General features: G+C 43.8%; 1 protein-coding gene across 1 annotated transcript in view; it reads right to left on the reverse strand.

The window, feature by feature from the left end:
• The window catches only part of Enpp2 (ectonucleotide pyrophosphatase/phosphodiesterase 2), a 110,128-nt gene extending 90,247 nt beyond the window's left edge, over positions 1–19,881 (reverse strand). Inside the window, exon 1 of the mRNA XM_057791584.1 lies at positions 19,704–19,881. Coding sequence (XP_057647567.1) covers positions 19,704–19,727 — 24 coding nt within the window. The 5' untranslated portion in view covers positions 19,728–19,881. The remainder of the gene's footprint in view (positions 1–19,703) is intronic.
• Between the last annotated feature and the right edge of the window lie 315 nt (positions 19,882–20,196).

Genomic DNA, 20,196 nt, shown 5'->3' on the forward strand with positions numbered 1-20,196 from the left:
ATCTGGTGCCCTCTTCTGATGTGCAGGCAAAACACTTTATACATAATAATTAAATAAATCTTTTTTAAAATAATACGTTTCTGTGTCACGATTTGTGAGCTGGCAGTCCAGAGAAAAATCTGTCACCATAAGTCTATCTGGGAACTTCTCTAGGGGAGAAGTAGTAGTTTCCTGGTTCCTGAACCACAAGTTTAAAATATGTTCTTAAAACCAACATGGCAGTGAATGACTAGCTGCCATGGACTGAATTCAATTTGAATGTATCTGAGCCAGGTATGGTGGCGCATGTCTTTAATCACAGCACTTGGAAGGCAGAGGCAGGCAGGTCTCTATGATTTCAAAGCAGATTGGTCTCCATAGGTCGTTCCAAACCAGCAAGGGGTACATGGTGACACCCTGACTCAAACAATAATGATGACGGTAAACTTAAATGTATCTTGACAGGGTAAAATTAAGACATTAAAAATGAGACAGAGACAGGGATTAACCCATCTGGAATAACCTTGAAATATACACATTATCGCTTTTACATCCACACAAAGAGAGGCCAACATTAACAACTTTTGTAAAAAGGCAACTAGGAGTTCTGTGAAAAGCAAGGCCCATAGGTGCCCATGTTTGTCCATAGGTCTCTGTGACCCTGCCTGATCTAGGAGACCACTCCCTGGCTCTGCTAGCAGCATTTGTTTCTGCTAAACAAGGTGCTGCCCAGGCTCCACTGGGTGTTATCAGGTGTTACAATCTCACTAGAAAACCAGGAGCCCTGAGAGAGGCACAGTGGGATGGAATGAAGGGTGTCTCTATTGCACACTCCACTAAGTCCTCTTTCATGTGTTCATTCAACAAACTTTCACCGAGTGCCTAATATATGTTACGTACTGAGGACATAGCCTCTGCCGAGAGTTTCCCACATTTTGATAAGAGAAGAAATACAGTATCGGGTAGCTGGCAATTGTTAAGGAAGCTAGAGCAGAGGAGTAGCAACCATCTATAAGACAGTTATAAAGGTCTTTCCCCAAAAATGACATTTGATCAGAAACCTGGAAAAAAAATAAAGGAGGGTCCAAGTATTTCTTCAGGAGGAAGGTAAGTGCGGAGGCCCCATGGTAGGAGTAGGCTGGTGTGTTCAGGGCAGCCAGTATGGCTGGGACAGTAGAGAGGAGAAACAGTAAGGGCCACTGTCATCACGGGCTCTGGTTCGGGCAGGACTTTGCAGGCTATACTGTGAGCTTCACGTTTCCCATTGGGTGTGATGGGAGACAGAGTTGGTAAACGGCGAGAGAAGTCCTCTTTTAGCAGAAAGCCTCAGTGACTGTTCAAGGATTCCTGCACAATGTCTCAATTGAGAGGACTCTAAGGCATCTAAGGTCCTTTCCAACCCTAGGTGCCTACTGCTTCCTCTCTCCGTAAAACCCTCTCAAGGAGCCCACATGTGTCGCTGTAATAACCAGAAGAGAGTCGTCAAAGCACACTAAACAGAGCTGTTTCTTTTTCTTGGCGAATAAGGGGAACGCTCCTATACCTTCTTGTTCTTGCCATTCCATCTCCTGGAAGAAATCCAGACAGAGAATAGAATGTGGATGGATCTCTAGATCGCCGGTAAGGTCTATTTACCTATGTCAGTGAAAGGATGTGGTTTACTTAAAAAGGAGAAAGAAACATCCTTCACGAATCTTTGAAAGATGGAGCGATATCCTTCAGAACTGCTCTAGAAAACAAGTATTGCCTGTCCTAGCCTTATAGCGTTTTCACTATGCTTTGCAAACAGTCAGCCAGTATATTTATTAAATCCAGTAACTTCGGGTTGCCAAGCAGAGTATTATGCAAGAGGGTGCAGAAGTTCTGGACCTTACTCTCTCCAGTTAAGCTTCTGCTGCTCTTGGGAGAAATGTTATACAACTTGCTAATTACCAAAATCCTGGGCTGTCAGCCTTGGTCAGAATCAGGACTTGGATGCTTACCGGACATGTGGCCTGGGGTGAGTTGGGAAACCTCACTAAACCTCCAGTTCCTCCTGTGAAAATGGTAGCAGCCACAATGCCTTCTTTATACTTTTGGTGGAGAGATTGCATCAAATGATCTGTGTCGTGTCGATTGTTTATAACAATGGCGACTCTCAGTGAAGCCCTAGAATGGATCAGACATTGAACAGGGATGATCTCACTAACACTTTCAATGACCCTGCATAATATAGATCCCATTATATATTCAACTTATAGTTGAACTGTAAGTCCATTATAGATCCATTACATATTCAGTTTATTTTCAAAGGCATAGAGAAACTTAAGCCCCTTGCCCAAGCTCACACACTAGCAAGGGACAAAGCCAACATTAAGATTCAGGTCTCCTAAGCCAAGTCCAGCTTCTGAGAAGTTTCTGCTACAGTATATTGTGCTGCAGAAATTAGTTAGTTAGTTAGTTAGTTAGTTAGTTAGTTAGTTATTAGTTAGTTTTGCCTTTAATGAATCTATCCCAGGTTTCATTAGGGGGGAACATGAGAAATTGTTTGAGAGGACTCAAAGACAGTTCGGAAACAGAATTGATACTAACCAGGGCAATTCTTTATTTAGCCACCATAGCAGTTTGGGGGGTCATTCTCTTGGCACACTATTTTTTTGTGTCTCCTGACTAATACAGCCACTTTGGGATGCCTCCTAAGACTTAGACTTGGGGAAATCTGTGTCACAGACTATGATCTCAAGTGACAGGTCATTTCTCTCCTATCCTTAGTTCCCTCTCTTTTTCCACAGGTATTTACTTTTCTTCCTGAAAATTGGTATAAATAAATTAATAAATAAAACACCTCTGGCACACGAATTTTTGCCATCAATCTCTTATGATCCTACTGTTGATTGGATCCCTGTTGTTTGATTCAACTACAGCACAGTTGAGATGCCAGCGCTAAGACACTGAGAAGCCAGCCACTCAGTGTGGCTCTACCTCGGACATATCTCATAACTTAACCTTAATGACAGCACCATGCTCAATGTGACCCTAGGACATGAGTGTTCCTGGAACTGTTGTAGGCTCAAGTGACATCAGCAAGTCACAAAAGACCCACATACCTGAACACGGGGCTTACACTCTGGCGGACTGAGAAAGAATGCTGTATAAGTGAGCACAGCAACAGGCAGCCAGAGTGATGGCGTTGAGAGTGATGACAGCCTGGACTCGAGCGAGAGCTGCCCTGGCGAGCCAGTCAGACTGATTATAAAATTGAGGAATTTGCCCGTAGACAGCCAGCCAGCGACAGAACAGGACTTTGCAGGGTTGTGTTAAAAACAGTAAGAAATACAGCAAGAGGGGCAATAATATCGGCATGCACACAGTAAGTTATCTGTTTTTATGCATTGTCGTGTACATTTTTTTATCAGTGAGAATATGATCAGAAAGATGCTATCATTTGGTGAATTAGAGGGTGGTGGAGTAAGGATCAGATCCCAGACTGACTGCTCCAAAGTTCACAACCCCTCCTCCTCACCATGTTTTCTCCACCACAAGGAGATGTTGAAAAGCTCCTTCAAGACAAGGACTGCACCTCTAGTGTTTACAAAAAGTTCTACAATGTCTGGCACCAGATAGAACTGAGCTGCCCAGGCCTCATTCCCCAGAAAGAAATTCAAATAGACAAGAAGATTGCCACCAATTCTGCCTTTCAGCTCTTCTCATCTTCTTCAGGAAGTGGGAAGAGGAGCAAACTGGCCACCGATACTGCTCTCAAATACAATGGCAACTTGCTAACATCAGTCTAACCTCGACTCCCAACCAAACTTGGGACCTGGGCAAACGCACACATTTGTCGGTTTGTTAGACTTATATTGGTCTAAGAACAAAAGCAATTAATTTATTAGATTCATGTTTGTCTAAGAAGGCAAGCAATCAACAAGTGGTGTGTGTGTGCCCTGCATGTCAATTGATAGCTGTCCTGCTGTGGAGTGAAGAGGGCATTGTGATGGATTTGATGACCTTGGCCACTCTTACACTATCCCTCCAGCCTAACAATGCTTTTCTCAACGAGGCTGGGCCCTGGTGCTCACAGCTGTGAAAAGGGCCTTGCATTGGGCATTTGCATGCACGGCATGGCATCAGGGTGGGTGAGTGTAACTCAGACTGTTTCTTCCCATTGTTCAAGCTGCTGCATGGCTAAATAGAAACATTGGAGGGTGATGATTCAAGTGTTTAAAGACGTAAGGACAGGCAGGCAGTTCTCAAGGGTCAAATACACAAAGACTGTGATGTAGTGTACAGGTTAAAACCAGACGAAATCCCAGCATGGAGAAGAGAAGTGGAAACCAAGCTCCACCCCTAACCAAGAAACTATTTGCAATTGATATCTACTGGGAAAGAGAACAATCAATATTCTCCCATGAAGTGTCACTGAGTTTACCAAGACATGCCAGGGTAGACTCCATGCCCCGGAGTAGTTGGTCAACAAACCCCCTGTTTTCTTGTGTGGTTTTTGCTTTGTTTTTGTGGGTTGTGTTTTACAGGTTTTTGTTTTCTGTTTGTTTTGATTTTTTCTTCCTTTTTTCTTCTCTCTCTCTCTCTCTCTCCCCCCCCCCCCCCTCTCTCTCTCTCTCTGTGTGTGTGTGTGTGTGTGTGTGTGTGTGTGTGTGTGTGTGTGTTGACTGTCCTGGAAATCACTTTGTAGACTAGGCTGATCTCAAACTCATAGAGATCCGCCCTTCTTCCTGTGCTGGAATTAAGGGCATGGGCCACCACACCTGGCTTTGTTTTGATTTTTCATTTGGGTTTTTTGTTTGCTTGGAAGCTGGGTGGTTAAGGAGGTGATGAGGATCTGAGAAGAGTGTGGGGAGAGGAAAGGCTAGGATCAAATATATTGAATGAAAAAGGTTTTTTAGATTTATTTGTTTGTTATGTATACAGTATTCTGTTTGAATGCATGCCTGCCTGGCAGAAGAATGTCAGATCCCACTACAAATGGTTGTGAGTCACCATGTGGTTGCTGGGAATTGAACACAGGACCTCTGGAAGAGTAGTCAATGCTCTTAACCTCTGAGTCATCTCTCCAGTTCCCAATAAAAAAAATTAAATACAAAAAGTTAATTAATAAAAAAAAAATCAGGTAAATCTTTGGCCCAGCTTAAACACCTTTGCTTACTAATTGTCTAAGTTTTGAAGCCATGGCTTACTTAACCTTTCTTTTTGACAAGGCCTCAGTTCTGAGCCAAGAGAAGCCTTCATCAACCACCCTGTCCCTCTCATATCTTGTCTTTGATGTCTTCTGTCTCCCCCATGTTCCTGTCTTACAACAGTTACCTACCTCCTGACTTGATTGTGGTGTCCCCAGTGGACTTGAGAGAGTCAGGCTGTATCTTCCCTTACACAATTCTTGGTACACAGAGACATACAGTAAACATTTGTTGAATAAATTAATGAAGAAAGAATGCTGAAGGAGGAGACTGAAAAGTGATGTAATCTGGAGAGTTGAGGCATACAAGAAAAGGAATCAGGGAACCATCCTCCTCCACCCTGTGCCAGTTTAAATGAGAATGTCTCCCATAGGTTCTGGCATTGAAATATTTGCTCCCCAGTTGGTGGCACTGTTTGGAGAAGTTTAGGAGATGCAGCCTTGCTGAACGAAGTGTGACACTGGGGACTTCAGGATTTGAGAGCTGTCTTCAGTTTTCTCTTTCTCTGCTTCCTGATATGGTTGAGGATGTGACATCCTCAGCTTTCTGTTTTAGACACCATGTCTCCCACTTGTCGCTGTGCCTCTCCACCACGACAGATTCATCCTTCTGCAACCATACACTAAGGTGAACTCTTTCTTCTCTAAGTCACTCTTGGTCCTGGTGTTTATCACACCAAAAAAACTAGCATTAGTCCTTGTGTCTTACTGCAGACTGCTCCCCCGTCTCTCTAGGCCATTCAGCCCTGTACTAACATAGTCCTTGTGCCTCACTGTAGACTGTTCCCCCGTCTCTCTAGCCCGTTCATCCCTGCATTAACATAGTCCTTGTGCCTCACTGCAGACTGCTCCCCCATCTCTCTAGCCCATTCACCCCTGCACTAATATAGTCCTGTGTGCCTCACTTCAGACCGCTCCCCCGTCTCTAACCCATTCACCCCTGCACTAATATAGTCCTTGTGCCTCACTACAGACTGCTCCCCCATCTCTAGCCTATTCACCCCTGCACTAAGCCCACAGCTTTTAAGAATTTTCTAGATCCAAGAGGAATGCTGAGCCTAATCCCAGAAAATACTGCTATTTTCTTATTCCTGTTCTGAGGAATCTGAACCATGCAAACGCACTGCTTCTGCTTCATTTCAGCAGTACCTCCAGTCATCACAACTGGGACTTAAGTCACTTTCTATTAATTATCCTTGTGACAGTTCCTACACAATGTCCCAAGGCTTCCGTGCCCATCCTTCTTTGGGAACAACCATGTCTCCCAATCATCTCAGAAAACCAATATGTTCCTTTCGTGATTTTGGCTTTACATGTCAATTTGCACAACCTAGAAACATCTGGGGAAAGAGTCACAACCGAGGAATTAACTAAATCATATTGGCCTGTGGGCAAGTCTGGGGTTGGGGTGGGCAGGATCATGCTGCTTGTTAATTGACTCAGTCCACTGTGAGCGGCACCATTCCTTAGGATGAGCCCTGATCCATATAAAAGATAAGGAAGCTGGAGCTTAAGAGATAATCCGACATTTAATGTTTAAGAGCCCTGCTGTAGGAGCAGAAGACTGGAGTTAGTTCCCGGCCCCCACATGTAAGTCACATGGTCGTTTACAACCATCAGTAACTCCAGAGCCAGGGGATTTGATCTTCTTTTCTGACCTCTGTGGGTGGGCACACACATGGGACACACAAATACGTGCAGAAGAAATATTCATATATATATAAGCATATATGCATACATATAAACACACACACACATATATAACAAACTAAATCTTTTTTTAAATGAAGAAAGCTAGCTGACTGTAAGCAAACAGGCAACATGTGTGCATTCATTTCTCCCTGTGTTGGGACCAGAGGTCCCAAGCTCCCGCCTCTATGACTCCCCCATAACAATGGACTGCAATCTGAAATTGTAAGCAAAAAAAAAAAAAAAAAAAAAAAAAAAAAAAAAAAAAAAAAACCACCTTCTTCCCCTAAGCTGTTTTATGTCAGGATATTCAGGATATTTCATCACAGCCACAGAAAGGAAGGTAGAAGAGTGGCACACACAACATACAACCACTACCATTCCCAGCGCAGAGGAGGGCGAGGAATATTAAAACAAGCCGATGGCTATTCCTAGTCTCGTGGCTTTGGCTACAATCTGTAACTGTAGTTCCGGGAATTCTGCTGCCCTCTCCTGAACACCATGGGCACCAGGCCCACATGTGATCATGTGATACATATACATACATGCACGCAAAACATTCATGCACATAAAATAAAATTAAAAATATAAAAAGTTAAAACGATAATTAAAAATAACAGTGATTTGAAATAAATTTAGCACATGTTTTCTGTATTTTATGTCCAGTACTCATGAACTTCTTTTGAGATATGATCTCATTTAATCATGCAAACAGGTACTACTATCATCATCTCTAATTATGGGGGGAAGGAAGCAGATACAGAAAAAATGCAGTGACAGAGCTATGATTAAGCAGTGTGGCTGTACAGCCTGAGTACTTAGCCACTATTCCATTCCATCAGATTTATTCTTGGGATGGATGCAGGTTTAATCAGAAATCACGAATCAGTTTCCTCATTGCTTAGTCCAAGAAGGACAAATTAAATGCACACTCTACTGGATGATATAGTCTGAGCAGACACTTTGGAATTCAGTGTACTTCACTGTGGGTTTTAAGGTTTACTGAGAATCTTTCCGAAGTTACCTAACCTCTTAGGTGTCCATTTCGTTCAATCTATACATCAGAATAACAACAACAACACCTTCAATAAATGTAATAAAATATTTTTAAAGGAAAGCAATATTGTCACATAAAATAGAACGTACACAAATAGGTACATAGACAGGTAGACAACTTTGTTTAGATCCCCGAATCAGCAGCATGGGAGTTATTATGCAGGAATTAACTAGAAATATAGACTCAACCCTGCAGCAGAATTTCTAAATCAGAAACTCTGGCACAGCCAATACGTTAGATTCACCATTCTAGATGTTACTGTCACTAAATTTTAAATTTTTAGTGTTTTATTGTAAGGCAGCTTGCATGTCTGGGCGCTATGTATTTGCCTGATGCCTGGAAGCCAGAAAAGGGCATGGGTTCTCACGAAACTGGGGCATAAGCAGTTATGTAAGTGCTCAGAATTGGTCCTGGGTCCTCGGGATGAGCAGCCATTGCTCTTAACCGTTGACTCACCTTCCCAGCCCCCTTGTTTTCTCGTTTGTATTTTTGTTTGCTTGTTTGAGAAGGAGTCTCTCTCTGTAACTCGGACTGACTATAACAATCCACGGCCTCAGTCTTCCAAGAGATGGAATTACAGTTGTGAATGATAACTGACATTACTTCATTAAATGTCTTTATTGGCACGTTAATTATTCATAATATTTCATAACAGCATCCTCATACCTATATATAATGTATTTCAATCATATTTATACCCCATTATCCTCTCTTGTCTCCTGGATATTCCGATAATCTCTGATAATCTCTTTCCTCCTCCCAACTAAACAGGGTGGGTCCAAAGCTGGCCTTGAGCTCTTCATGTTGCTGAGGATGATCTTGAACTCCTGGTCATCATTTTTTTGTTGGTGGTGGTGGTGGTGTTTTTTTTGGTTTTTTTTTTTTTTTTTTTTTTTTGGTTTTTCAAGACAAGGTTTCTATGTAGGTTTGGAGCCTGTCCTGGTACTAGCTCTTGTAGACCAGGCTGGCCTTAAATTCACAGATATCCACCTGCCTCTGCCTCCTGAGTGCTGGGATTAAAGGTGTGCGCCATCACTGCCTAGCTCCTGGCTGACCATTCTACACTGCCCATCTCTAGTCCCTTGACTTTGTGAGAGAGCTTCTTCTTTTTCTTATTTTCTGTCTTTCATATGTGTAATAAACTTTGATTCAGTGCTTAAAAAAAAAAAGCAAACAAGTCAATAAGTAAAACTAGATTTGTATATGTATTATACACATAATACATATATATGTATGTATTATGTGTATGCATGCACAGATGCATGTGTGCATGCATAATATATATTATATTATTATGTATTATGTGTAATATATATTAGTGGCAATTTAGAAAGTAAATGGAGATCAGAAGAAAGCACAGGATCCCCTGGAACTCGCATCTGGCATCACAAGAGGGTGTGTGATGTGGGAAGGTCATTTGTCTATCTGTTGCTTTCATTGATTAATTAATAAAGAAACTGCTTGGCCTGATAGGTCAGAACATAGGTGGGTGGAGTAGACAGAACAGAATGCCAGAAAGAAGGGAAGTGAGGTCAGACGCGATGGAGCCAGCCACCAGGTCAGACATGCTGAATCTTTCCCTGTAAGCCACCACCTTGTGGTGCTACACAGATTATTAGAAATGAGTTAATCAAGATGTTAGAACTAGCCAATAAGAGGCTAGAACTAATGGACCAAACAGTGTTGAAATGAATACAATTTGTGTGTTGTTATTTCAGGTGTAAAGCTAATCATGCGGGAGCCGGGTGGGATGAAAAGCAGGCCTGCCCGCTGCTCAGGACTACAGGTGTGGACCACCGTGTGGGTTCTAGAAATGGAACCCTGAATGACTGCAAGAGCGGCAAGTCCTCCTCACTATTAGCCCATCTCTCCAGCCCTGCCAAGCCTTGGCTTTGAAGGCCATATATGATAACTGATCTAAGGGTTTTGCATGACCCCTAGAAGACAAGTCATCAAAATTAGCTATCTCAAGTGTAGTTCTCGTGCTTCCAAACTGGGTTTTAAAAATAGCAAATTAAAGCTCAGACCAATACCAAAGACATTCAATCTTGTCAATAGCCTCTGAAGTGTTATTAAAATAAATGTATAACTTTTGTATAAACTTATGAAATATTGACATATTGAAACATGTCTATTCTCTCTAGTTCCTTTCAGATACAGTTTCTAGATATTTTTAGTATTATTTTATATTTTTTATTGATTTTTATTGAGCTCTATATTTTTCTCTGCTCCCCTCACTGCCTCTCCCCTCCCCACTTCAACCCTTTCTCAAGGTCCCCATGCTCCCAATTTGCTCAGGAGATCTTGTCTTTTTCTACTTCCCATATAGATTAGATTCATGTATGTCTCTCTTACGGTCCTCATTGTTGTCTAGGTTCTCTGGAATTGTGATTTGTAGGCTGGTTTTCTTTGCTTTATGTTTAAAAACCACTTATGAGTGAGTACATGTGATAATTGTCTTTCCGGGTCTGGGTTACCTCGCTCAAAATGATGTTTTCTAGCTCCATCCATTTGCCTGCAAATTTCAAGATGCCATTATTTGTTTTTAGTATTTTTAATACTAGAAAAATATCACATAAAAGTAGTCATGATTTATATTGAAATTAACTGGAGCATTTTGAGATTTTGTTTTCACTAAATCTGATATGCTATCTCTAGCACACTATGGCACACCACTTTGGAAACTCTGGTTTTTATCCCACAATGGAGATAATCAACAGGAACAACATTTTGCTCTCGCAGGAGGGAAAGGAATTGCATTCTTACGGACTTAACCCCAAGGTTCAGAACTAATAACTCCCCTGGGTAGAAGCCACTGAAACACTGTGAGACAACCCAGCGTTTCACACTCATGGGTGCCAAGAACAAGCTTAGGTCACCCAAGGAAAAAGGGCAATAATCTTGCATTTGTTCCTGTTGATTAAAGTCAGACAGCTTCCAGGAAAATGTTAGGCACCTCATGTCACTGAGTTGAATTAATATGCAAACAGTATTAATGATGGAAAAACTCGATTATATCCAATATAGCCAAAGTTATACAGTTAGCTTTGTCAGTACTCAAACTGTATACTGAGAGAGCCCTATTCTGTCAGGCAGCAAAGCCTTTGAGTGGAGAAGAAAGAAGCCTCGTTGCAAACACTGTCAAGTTCAAAAGCAACTGTGGAGATAAAGCATCTTTAGGGGTTGCCAGCCACAAAACCCTGTCATCACACGGTCCCATTTGCAACAGGAAGATCTCTGGGGACCGAACACAAATGTTGTTGAGTATTAGCAGATGAAACACACTCAGGGTGGGATGATATCATAAAGTGTGCATTGATCATCCACAGGTGCCATAGCAAACTACTACAGAGAGAGATCACACCAAGCTTGAGAAGACAGCAACTTCCGAGTGCCTGACTCTAACAGGGCATCTCTATCACTCCCCCAAGGCTCGGATAATGTCTGGAAAGGGGGGAGTGGAAAGTGCAGGAACCAGAGGTTGGGGAAGAGGGCTGTAAAAAGGTGTCTGGTAGACATGACACACGTCACAGTCTTGAACTCACGGCAGCTGTGCTAACCTGCACAGACCGTGCCCACCACTACTTCATGGTGCATGGGGGAGGGTCTCCAGACGGCCACCCCTCACTGAGGGACAAGGAGCAGTTAATGGGTGCTGGGGTAGCGTGTCATTTTTCTTTGGTGGAACAGCCACTGCTAAGTTGTCCTTGCTCCAGGAAATAAGTCCCATTTGTGCTCATGCAAGCAATAACAGTTGAACTCTGTGCATCAAGAAAAGTGGGGAGGAGTTGAAGGTAGGAGGGTATTTGTTAGGAAGAAGAAGAGTCTGAGTAAGAGAGAAGGAGAACTGGAAAAGGCTAGTGGGAATGAAAATGACCTTTAAAAAATCATACCTTTTTACTTACTTATTAATTAATTAAATAGAAAGTGGCTGAAACAACGCATTTGTGTTGACAGACATCCTGAAAACTGGCAGCGTAAGAACCAAGTATCAATCAGAAGATTGGTTTCTTCTGAGGTCACCCTCACCTTACCAAGCCTCCCTTCCCATGAGCCTCTTCAGATCGTCTTCCTCCCTTTCTAAGGGTTTATGACCCAACACGTAAACTTGGAGAATGGGATACAATTCAATCCGTAATAACGCCTTTCATTAAGTCTGTTGAAGTGACCACACAGATTCCCAGTACTTTCCAAACAAGGCCTGTTTCTTTTCTGATGAAAGCCTTCTCCTCCATGATAGAAATGTTCTTGCTTATTGAGTGTCCAAAATGATTGATTATTTACTTTAGAATAAGGATCCAAGTTCATGGCTCTCCACCTTTTCCAAACACCAAAACACTGGCCAGTGTCCACTTTCCAGAGAATTACCTTCGTTCTGCTGCATCTCTCTGTCTTCATTTCCTCTTATATTCAGCTCATAAGCAGTAATTCACCTCACATTATTCGGTCACCAAAGTGTCTAGGCTTCAGATTCAATTATTTGCTCATACAATTTATTAGTTGTCAATCCCTTCCTTCCAAAGCCCACAGATTGTTGACCTATTTCCAGATTAGATGCCTTCATTAAGCCATGGGTATAAAAATATAGGTGCAGAAACTCTTATAGGTAACAATATATAGCAAAATAAATAAGCTTAAAAAGTTTCCAAAATAAAAATGAGAAAAATAAGTTAGAGGGGCTTTTTTTAAAACCTCGTGTTCCCTTAACGACTCAGCATGCCCTCTTCAGCCGTTAGCTAGCTCTGTCATCTTAGAGACCGTCGGTGTTTCATGCAGAATGGCTACAGAAGAGCATGTTTTCGGGAGCTGGCCATCGAAAACACACAAAACCTGCACAGCGTCTAATGCCCAGCTGTGGAAATTCACTAAGGAAATCGTGAGCTAACTACAGAATGAGGGGCAATCTCACTCGTCAAAGATCACATTTGTGAGGAACTCGTAATGGCCCAGGTTTGTTCTTAAGGGCCAAACAGGTTACAGCATGATAAGCCTGACTCTAACTTTAAGATAGAAGGTGCACGAGACAGTAAAGAATGGGCTATTCACCCATGCATCCTGATGCTTATCTCTGGGTAATATGACTTTAGACTGTTTTCTTGGCTTCTTCTTTATATTTTCTTTCACTCGGCTCTTTCTAGACAATGCATGTATTGCCTAGATAATAAAATATGACTATTTTTAGATGCACTTATTGTATTTTATGTGTATGTGTTTTTTCTTGTGTGTATACATATGTGTGTGTGTGCGCGCGCACACGCATGCACCACATGTGTGCCTGGTGTCTGTGGAGGTCAGAAAAGGGCACTGAATATGCCGGAACCTGAGTTACTGATGATCAAAATCTGCCATACAGATGCTAGGAACCCAACTCAGGTCCTCCACAAGAACAGTCAGTCCTCTTAACTGCTGAGCCATCTCTCCAACCGAACATAGCAATTTTTAATAAGCCAAACTTTCCCAGCAAAAGGCTTGCCTTAGACAAATCACTATGCACTCCACTGGGTTGTGAAACTGATCTCAGATTGTAGTACTGGACCTCTAGAAGAGAATAATTAGAAAAGTAGCTTAAGTAAATATAAAAATAATTGTCAGCAATATAACGTGACTGACCGTGTTTCAATAGGCTTAAGAAGGAGGAGGAAGAGGAGAAGGACAAGGAGATGAAGGAGGAGGAAGAAGAGAAGTAGCGGGAGTGGGGGAGGGTAAAGGGGTGGGGGAAGAGGAGCTTCTTGATAGAGAGCGTGGAGTGAACCAGGTTAGGATTTGAGGAAATGGTGTGTTTTCAGTGAGGACATAGGATTCAGGAAGGAAGGCTATTTATTCCTGGTCTGGGAAGTGACGTGGGTAAACACAGTGACACTGAAATGCCAGTCTACTCTGGGAGTAACAAATAGTAAACATGGAGTAACTCATGGGCTTTCTAAAAATATATATCAGGAAATTAAGCCTGCACATCATGTCAAGGAGATGGATGATCACAGAATGTATGGTTGACATGAGGACTCTTTTGTACGTGCCAGCTGCCAGGTAGAAACAGTCGGTCACGTTCTAGAACTGCAGCAGGAAACCAGCGCACTCGGCGGGCGCCCAGCTCAGGCTGAATCACAACAGACTGTGAGTGCCAAGCTCAGCCATTTGAACTCCATACATAATTTTGGAATCTTGAGTAAGAAGAGACGCATCAGTGCCCTCCAGTCTACCTAGCCTTACCCCTGATTCTCTCGCTTTTTCTCAAATAGTTGAGCAGCAAAGAACTTGTTGCCTCAGAAAGCCTGTCAGAAAATTATTTACCAAATATTTTGACTTTAGTGTCCTGTATCTCCCACCATGCGACCCAGTCCTGTCGTTCCAAAGGCAGGCAATGCTAATCTCCCTTCCTCACCAAAATGAAAGCTACAAAGACAGCAGGTGTGGTGACCTTCTATATCTTCTTTTCAACACATTAACTGGACCTCATCCATGCTTCTGACAGAATCTCTGCAGTCTGCATTCCCTCACTTTGTCTCCAGATGAGCTTTTCAATGACCCACCTCTTGGTTGGGGCCAACATCTCTCCTTGATTACATACTACTGTTCCTCCTCCAATGTGCCCGCCCCTGCCATCCATAATCACCGTCATCTCCCTCATCTTCCTCTTATTTCCTTCAGCCTATTGTCCATTCTCCTGACTTCCCAAGACATAAAGCAGATCATGGTGCTGCCTTGCTTACAACCTTCACTGACTCCCATTTTCCTAACCATTCATTTCACCCCACGCTGCCCCCCTAGCCCAGTGTCCTCATCCTCTACCTCTTTGAATCCTTTCTTTTTGTTTCTTGACTGCTCCCTGGCTCTCAGCCTGTTGAGGGTACGTTGGCTTGAAACTGACTTTCCTCTGTCACCTTCGCCTTGCTTGTCCTACTCAGCCTTTCAGTCTCAGATATCTGTAGACAGATATCAATCAATTCTATAGTTTACCCTATCCCATTAAGTCTGGATTAAATCTCCTTCTTATATAGTTCCATGGAAACTTCAGTTTCCTCTGTCAAAGTATAACATCAAATTAAAGCCACTTGTTCCTTGCCCAGAACGTCTTTACTTTGCAAACTCCATGTGATCTGGTCTGCTTTTACAACACAGCGAATGATACATGGTGGGTGTTCAAACAGTAATCGCTAATAACTTAATGGGTAGCATTCAAATCGAGGTGCAATGTTCTAAAGGTTGAAGGATACAGAGAACAATGACTCTCATCTTCTATGTTTGATACTCTGGCCTTCTTTTCATACAACCTAACTTTAATTTTAGAAGCAACACCTTGCTATTGATTTCGCAGCCAGATTAAATCCCTAAACACTAACTACACGAAGGCACCACTTCTCTCCTGAACTATTCATGTCTGTTCCTTTCTCCATCTTGTCACTTGTACATATGCACCCCTTCATCTTCCTCCCTCCTTAATCCTCCTCTTCTTCCAACCACCCTGTCTTAGTTTTATGTAGAGCACAGTCCACATGGTTTTCAAATGCTCCATTTTAGCTAAAATTCTAGCTATCCTTTTAAATGAAATGACCATTCAGACAGAAAGTTACACAACTAGTGATTGCCAGAGTAGAGACGTGAGCCCAGGTCCTGTGATTCCAAATTCATGGTCATTAGCACACATTACACAGGATCCTCTCTAAACAGAAAACATGCATAATTTGATTATGCTGGCTCCTAACCACCACCTCCTCCCTTCTCCCAAATATCCACTGAATTAATTAGCCCTTTGATTAAATATATTCTAGTCAGAAGTCCTTAACAACTCAAGGGTATTGAAGGACAGACTTGGATGAACCCCCTAAAAGTTTATGCAAAATGCTGTGTGTAGTCTTTTGTGCATTTATTTTCTAAGAAGACTAATGTGCATCCAAACCTCAAAAGAACCATGGCCCCGGAGAGCTTAAGAACAGCTTAAAGTCTAAATAACTCCCTATAGAATGCAATCACCGCTCACCTCTCAGAGTTTCCAAATGCATAGTTCTCTCTTTGGAAAATCAGAACCACATTTCCTCTCTTGCAGCCTCCCGAAGTCTCCATCACTCTCTAGAGCGCTCTTGGAATTCTTCCTCCCTGGCCATTCTGAGCCTGGACCATCTCTTTCAATGTCCTTGTCACCGGCTGGATTACAGCCCAAGGAGAATGTCTTTGCTTTCACGGTCAACAGAGGCAAAACTACCAAAGTCTTTCATGCCTAGAGATGGATAGTATAGAATTTGGATAGGAAAAGCCTCCCAATTCAGATGTGGATCACACAGTAGAGACCTTGGATGTCCAGAAATTCTAAACCCTTCTTGTTAAAATAATGGGCTGTGAGTCTTTATTCTTTACCCTATGGTATCTTAGAAAAGCTTCGCATAAGCTGCTGTATCTCTGTCACCTAATCCAGTGCCTGACCAGAATACCATTCCTAAGCACTGCATAAGAATTCCCAAAATAGCTGCTGGCAAGATGGATCCATGAATAACGGCACTTACTATGCAAGCCTGACGCTGGGAGTTCAAGGCCCAGGACCCAAGTGAAAATGGAAGGAGAGAACTGACTCCACCTATGTACACAGACAGACAGACACCATGGCATGTGTGACACAGACACACATACACACAGACACTTCTTTTACTTTTTTCTTTTCTAGAAGAAAATCACAAGAATTCTGGGGCTAGTGAATACAGCTCAGCTGGCAAAGTCCTTACCTAGCAAGCATGAAGCCCTGGGTTCCATCTCCAGTATTACAGAAAACTGTGATGATGCATGCACATATGCGACCCCAGCAGTCAGGACATAGAGACTGGGCGATGAGAAGTTCATCATCTTTACTGCAAGTTTGAAGTCAGTCTTGGATACAAGAGACCCAGAGAGGGGTAAAGGGAGAAAAGGAAGGGGAGGGGAGGGAGAAGGAAGGGGAGGAAAGGAGAGGGGAAGAAGACAGGATAGGGGAGAGGAGGAGTGGGAAGAAAGGGGGAGAAAGGGGTAGAAGAGGAGGGGAGGAGAGGGGAGAAGGAGAAAAGGAGAGGAGAAGGGAGGGGGGAAGGGAAGGAAAAGAAGAGAGGAGAGGAAAGGAGAGGGGGAAGGAAGGAGAGAAGAAGAGAGGGGAGGGGAAAAGAAAGGACATGCAGGAAAGAAAATTCAATCACAAGAATTCATGAAGAATCCCAACTGAGACACTGGGCACCAGGCTCTAAAGATCCTAGGACAAAAGTAGTACTGAGACTGAGGCAGATGTTCTGTATCCTGTAGGTGTTTACTGCCTACAGAGGGGCAGATGGCTAGAACTCGGCAATAAAGAATGATAAAGGTTAGTAATGGGAGAAGAGGAAGTGTCGGGAGAACATGGCAAGGTTGCTTAACCCATTCTGGAAGAGGAGCAGTTAGATGGTCTGGGAAATTTCCAAGAAAAGGTGGCTATCAGATGAATCATTTTTTTAAAAAATTGAACTAGATACTGACCTGGGAGAGGATAGTCTAATAAGCCCATTTTGTGTACACTGTGTGCAAAATGGCTTGTGAAATATGGATAGGGTGTGAGTGATAAGGAAGGAGAGCAGGGAGGAAGGTGAAAGGAAGTTGTGGAGAACCGGTACATTCCAAAATTGTTCTTAGAAGGCAAATACAAAACTTCACTACAGACATCTCAAAAAGTATGCCTATGACCATATTGCATTTTAGGAACACTTCCTGACACAGTATGGAGATAAGGCAGTACTATTAAGTTGATGAGTTTAGGATCATCTAAACGACACAGCTATGGATGTCTACGAGTGTGTCTCCAGAGAGGAAGGAAAACCCACCACCCACCCTGAATATGAGTGGCACTAGCCCATGGGCTGTGATCCCAGACTGAAGAGGGGGAAGAAAAATCTAGCTGAGTGCTAGTATTTAGCTTTAGCAGGACCTCCACCCCCACCGGGCTTCCTAACTACAATATGCAACGCGACCACCCACCCATCACCAGCCTTCCCATTATAATGGACATTATCCCCTCAACAGGTGAGCCAAAATCAATCCTCCATTCTTAAGCTGCCAGGTATTTTGTGTCAGCAGCGAGGAAAGGTACCAGTGCAGGGAAAGACACAGATTGAGTGATGCTGGTCCTAAATAAGACTAAAACCGTGACCAGAATGCTTGAGCTAAAACAACGAAAGGAGAGATGATGGCGCATAGATGAACAGAGAGGTGCGTGTAGGATCTTCATCCAATGGGAAGAAAGGAAGGGAAGGCAGGGAAGACAGCGAGTCACTTAAGGTGATTCTTCTATGTGGAGCACGAGGGGGACATCATTAGCATGAGCTGGGAGAAAGAACCGAGAAGACGGATTCAGTTTTCAACGTGTTGATTTCAAGATGCTTTGTGGACCATCTAAGGGAAGAAGTCTTAGGAGAAAGGCCTTGCTACTGCCGTCATCCATGTCTGCAGTGGTTGATGCTGTTGCAGTGGGTGAGATGACATAGCCTACTGGATGGCACCGGAAGACAGTCAAGAAGAGACCAGAGGAGCACACACTAAAGCATCTAAAGTGAGACCGGCCCTTTAAGGCACGAAGTAGTGACTTTCAAGAGGGCAGAAGAGAACAAGGGCGGTTGGGTATTACAGAATCTAAGAGTCCAAACATAAGAGAGCGAATGGCCGACTACTCAAAATAGTCCCAAGAGCCTGGAGAAGGGACTTTAAAATTCTCTACAGTCTTTGGTGCACATAGACCTTTGGTGACCTCAACAAAAGGCAGTCTTCAGAGTGGAGGACCAAAGTCCCTGAGTAGGTATGAAGGGACAGGTAAGAATTAAGGACAGTGAGGTCTTGTCGCCCACTCTTTCAAGAAGAAAATTGGGTAGCGCTGAAGGTGACCTCTGGAAAGGACCATAAATTCAGAAAATACCTAAAGAAGAGCAGAAAACCTCCTAAATCGGTGGGCTTGGGCGTGTGCTAAATACATAAACAAATCCCAGAAGAGGGCTCTTTCTGAGTCCCGCGCTGAGCATTTTGTTTTCATCTCCTTTGTCATTGAGAAAAGGCTCCCTCCTTAACCAGGTGAGATGAAACCAGAGCGAAACAGCCATCTCTAAACCCTTTAACCACCTGCTCTGTCTGCCCTGGGATACAAGTCCAGACCAAAAGCACCCGTAATCAGTTGAGAACCCGGCCCTCTATTCTTAACCCAAAGCAGCCAGATCCATCCGAAGGGCTTGTTTAAATAAAAAAGTACAAAAGGGCAGTATGGATGCTGGGATCTGGCTTCAGGGAAGGGGCTTTCCCACTCGGAAAATGGTCTGTCTCCTTGCGGCAATTGTAGGAAGGCGCACAGAGAACGGTACTGAAATAGACGGCTTTAATGTTCCCCAACGTTGCCAAACGCTTGTCCAACAAGTCATAAACAAGAAGGCCAGGAGGCTGGCTGTCTCAGAAGGGCAGAGCTCACAGCCCCCTGCGGCTGGCTCCGGCCAAAGGGGGCTCGCTGCCTTGCCACAGGCGCGAGCCGTGGTGAGCTGAGACTCGTTCCCTAGCCCCTCTTTGCAACTTCCACTGGCTTGTTTTCCAGAAACGAGATACGCATATGCAAAGCCAAACAGACTCTGGCAACGACAACTCAAAATTAGCTCCGCGTTTGTGAGCCTGGAACTCGGTCCAGCTGAGGGCACGGGAAGGCAGCCCAACCCGGGACATTTTTCCGGCTGCTGCGGAGGCCCCTTTGCAAGGTTTGCCCTCGCTGCACGGTGCAGCCACCGTGCTGCCGCGGTGACCCGGGAGCCCCAGCCATGGAGCACGCGCAGACAGGGGCGCCTACCCTACCCGATCGGTGGCGTGGCGGCTCATGCTGCGGCGTCCGGGTGCCTCGCTCCAGCCAGGGCTCTGCGGACACGGCCTCGGCTGCGGTCCGGGGACCTGGGAGCTGAGCCCGGGACCGCGGCTCCTGACTGCGCTTGTTTGCGCTGGGCCGTTTGCTTTTGGGATGTCTCCAAGGCAGATGGAGTCAGGGGGCCGCTATCCCGGGGGACAGTGATTCCATTGGAAGCTGGCCTTTGACAGGACACACACATGACCTTTGACTAAAATGGCTTTAGGGAAGGAAAAGTGTCCGGACGTTGAAGACCCGGCGTCCAGCACCGCCATTCACTCTTCCACCCCCAACGGCGCCGGGTTAATTTTTCATCTTTCGAGCATAGTCTGTGAAGTTTGGTGTGCATTTCCCCTTCATTCTCTAGGATTCGTTCCTGTTTCCTGAAGATCTTGAGGCAGGACTTTCCTGCTGGGATGTTGGTAGATCCCTAAACCAGTCTTTCCG

The sequence above is a fragment of the Chionomys nivalis genome, chromosome 17 (genome assembly GCF_950005125.1).
Source record: "Chionomys nivalis chromosome 17, mChiNiv1.1, whole genome shotgun sequence".
NCBI classification, from domain to species: domain Eukaryota; kingdom Metazoa; phylum Chordata; class Mammalia; order Rodentia; family Cricetidae; genus Chionomys; species Chionomys nivalis.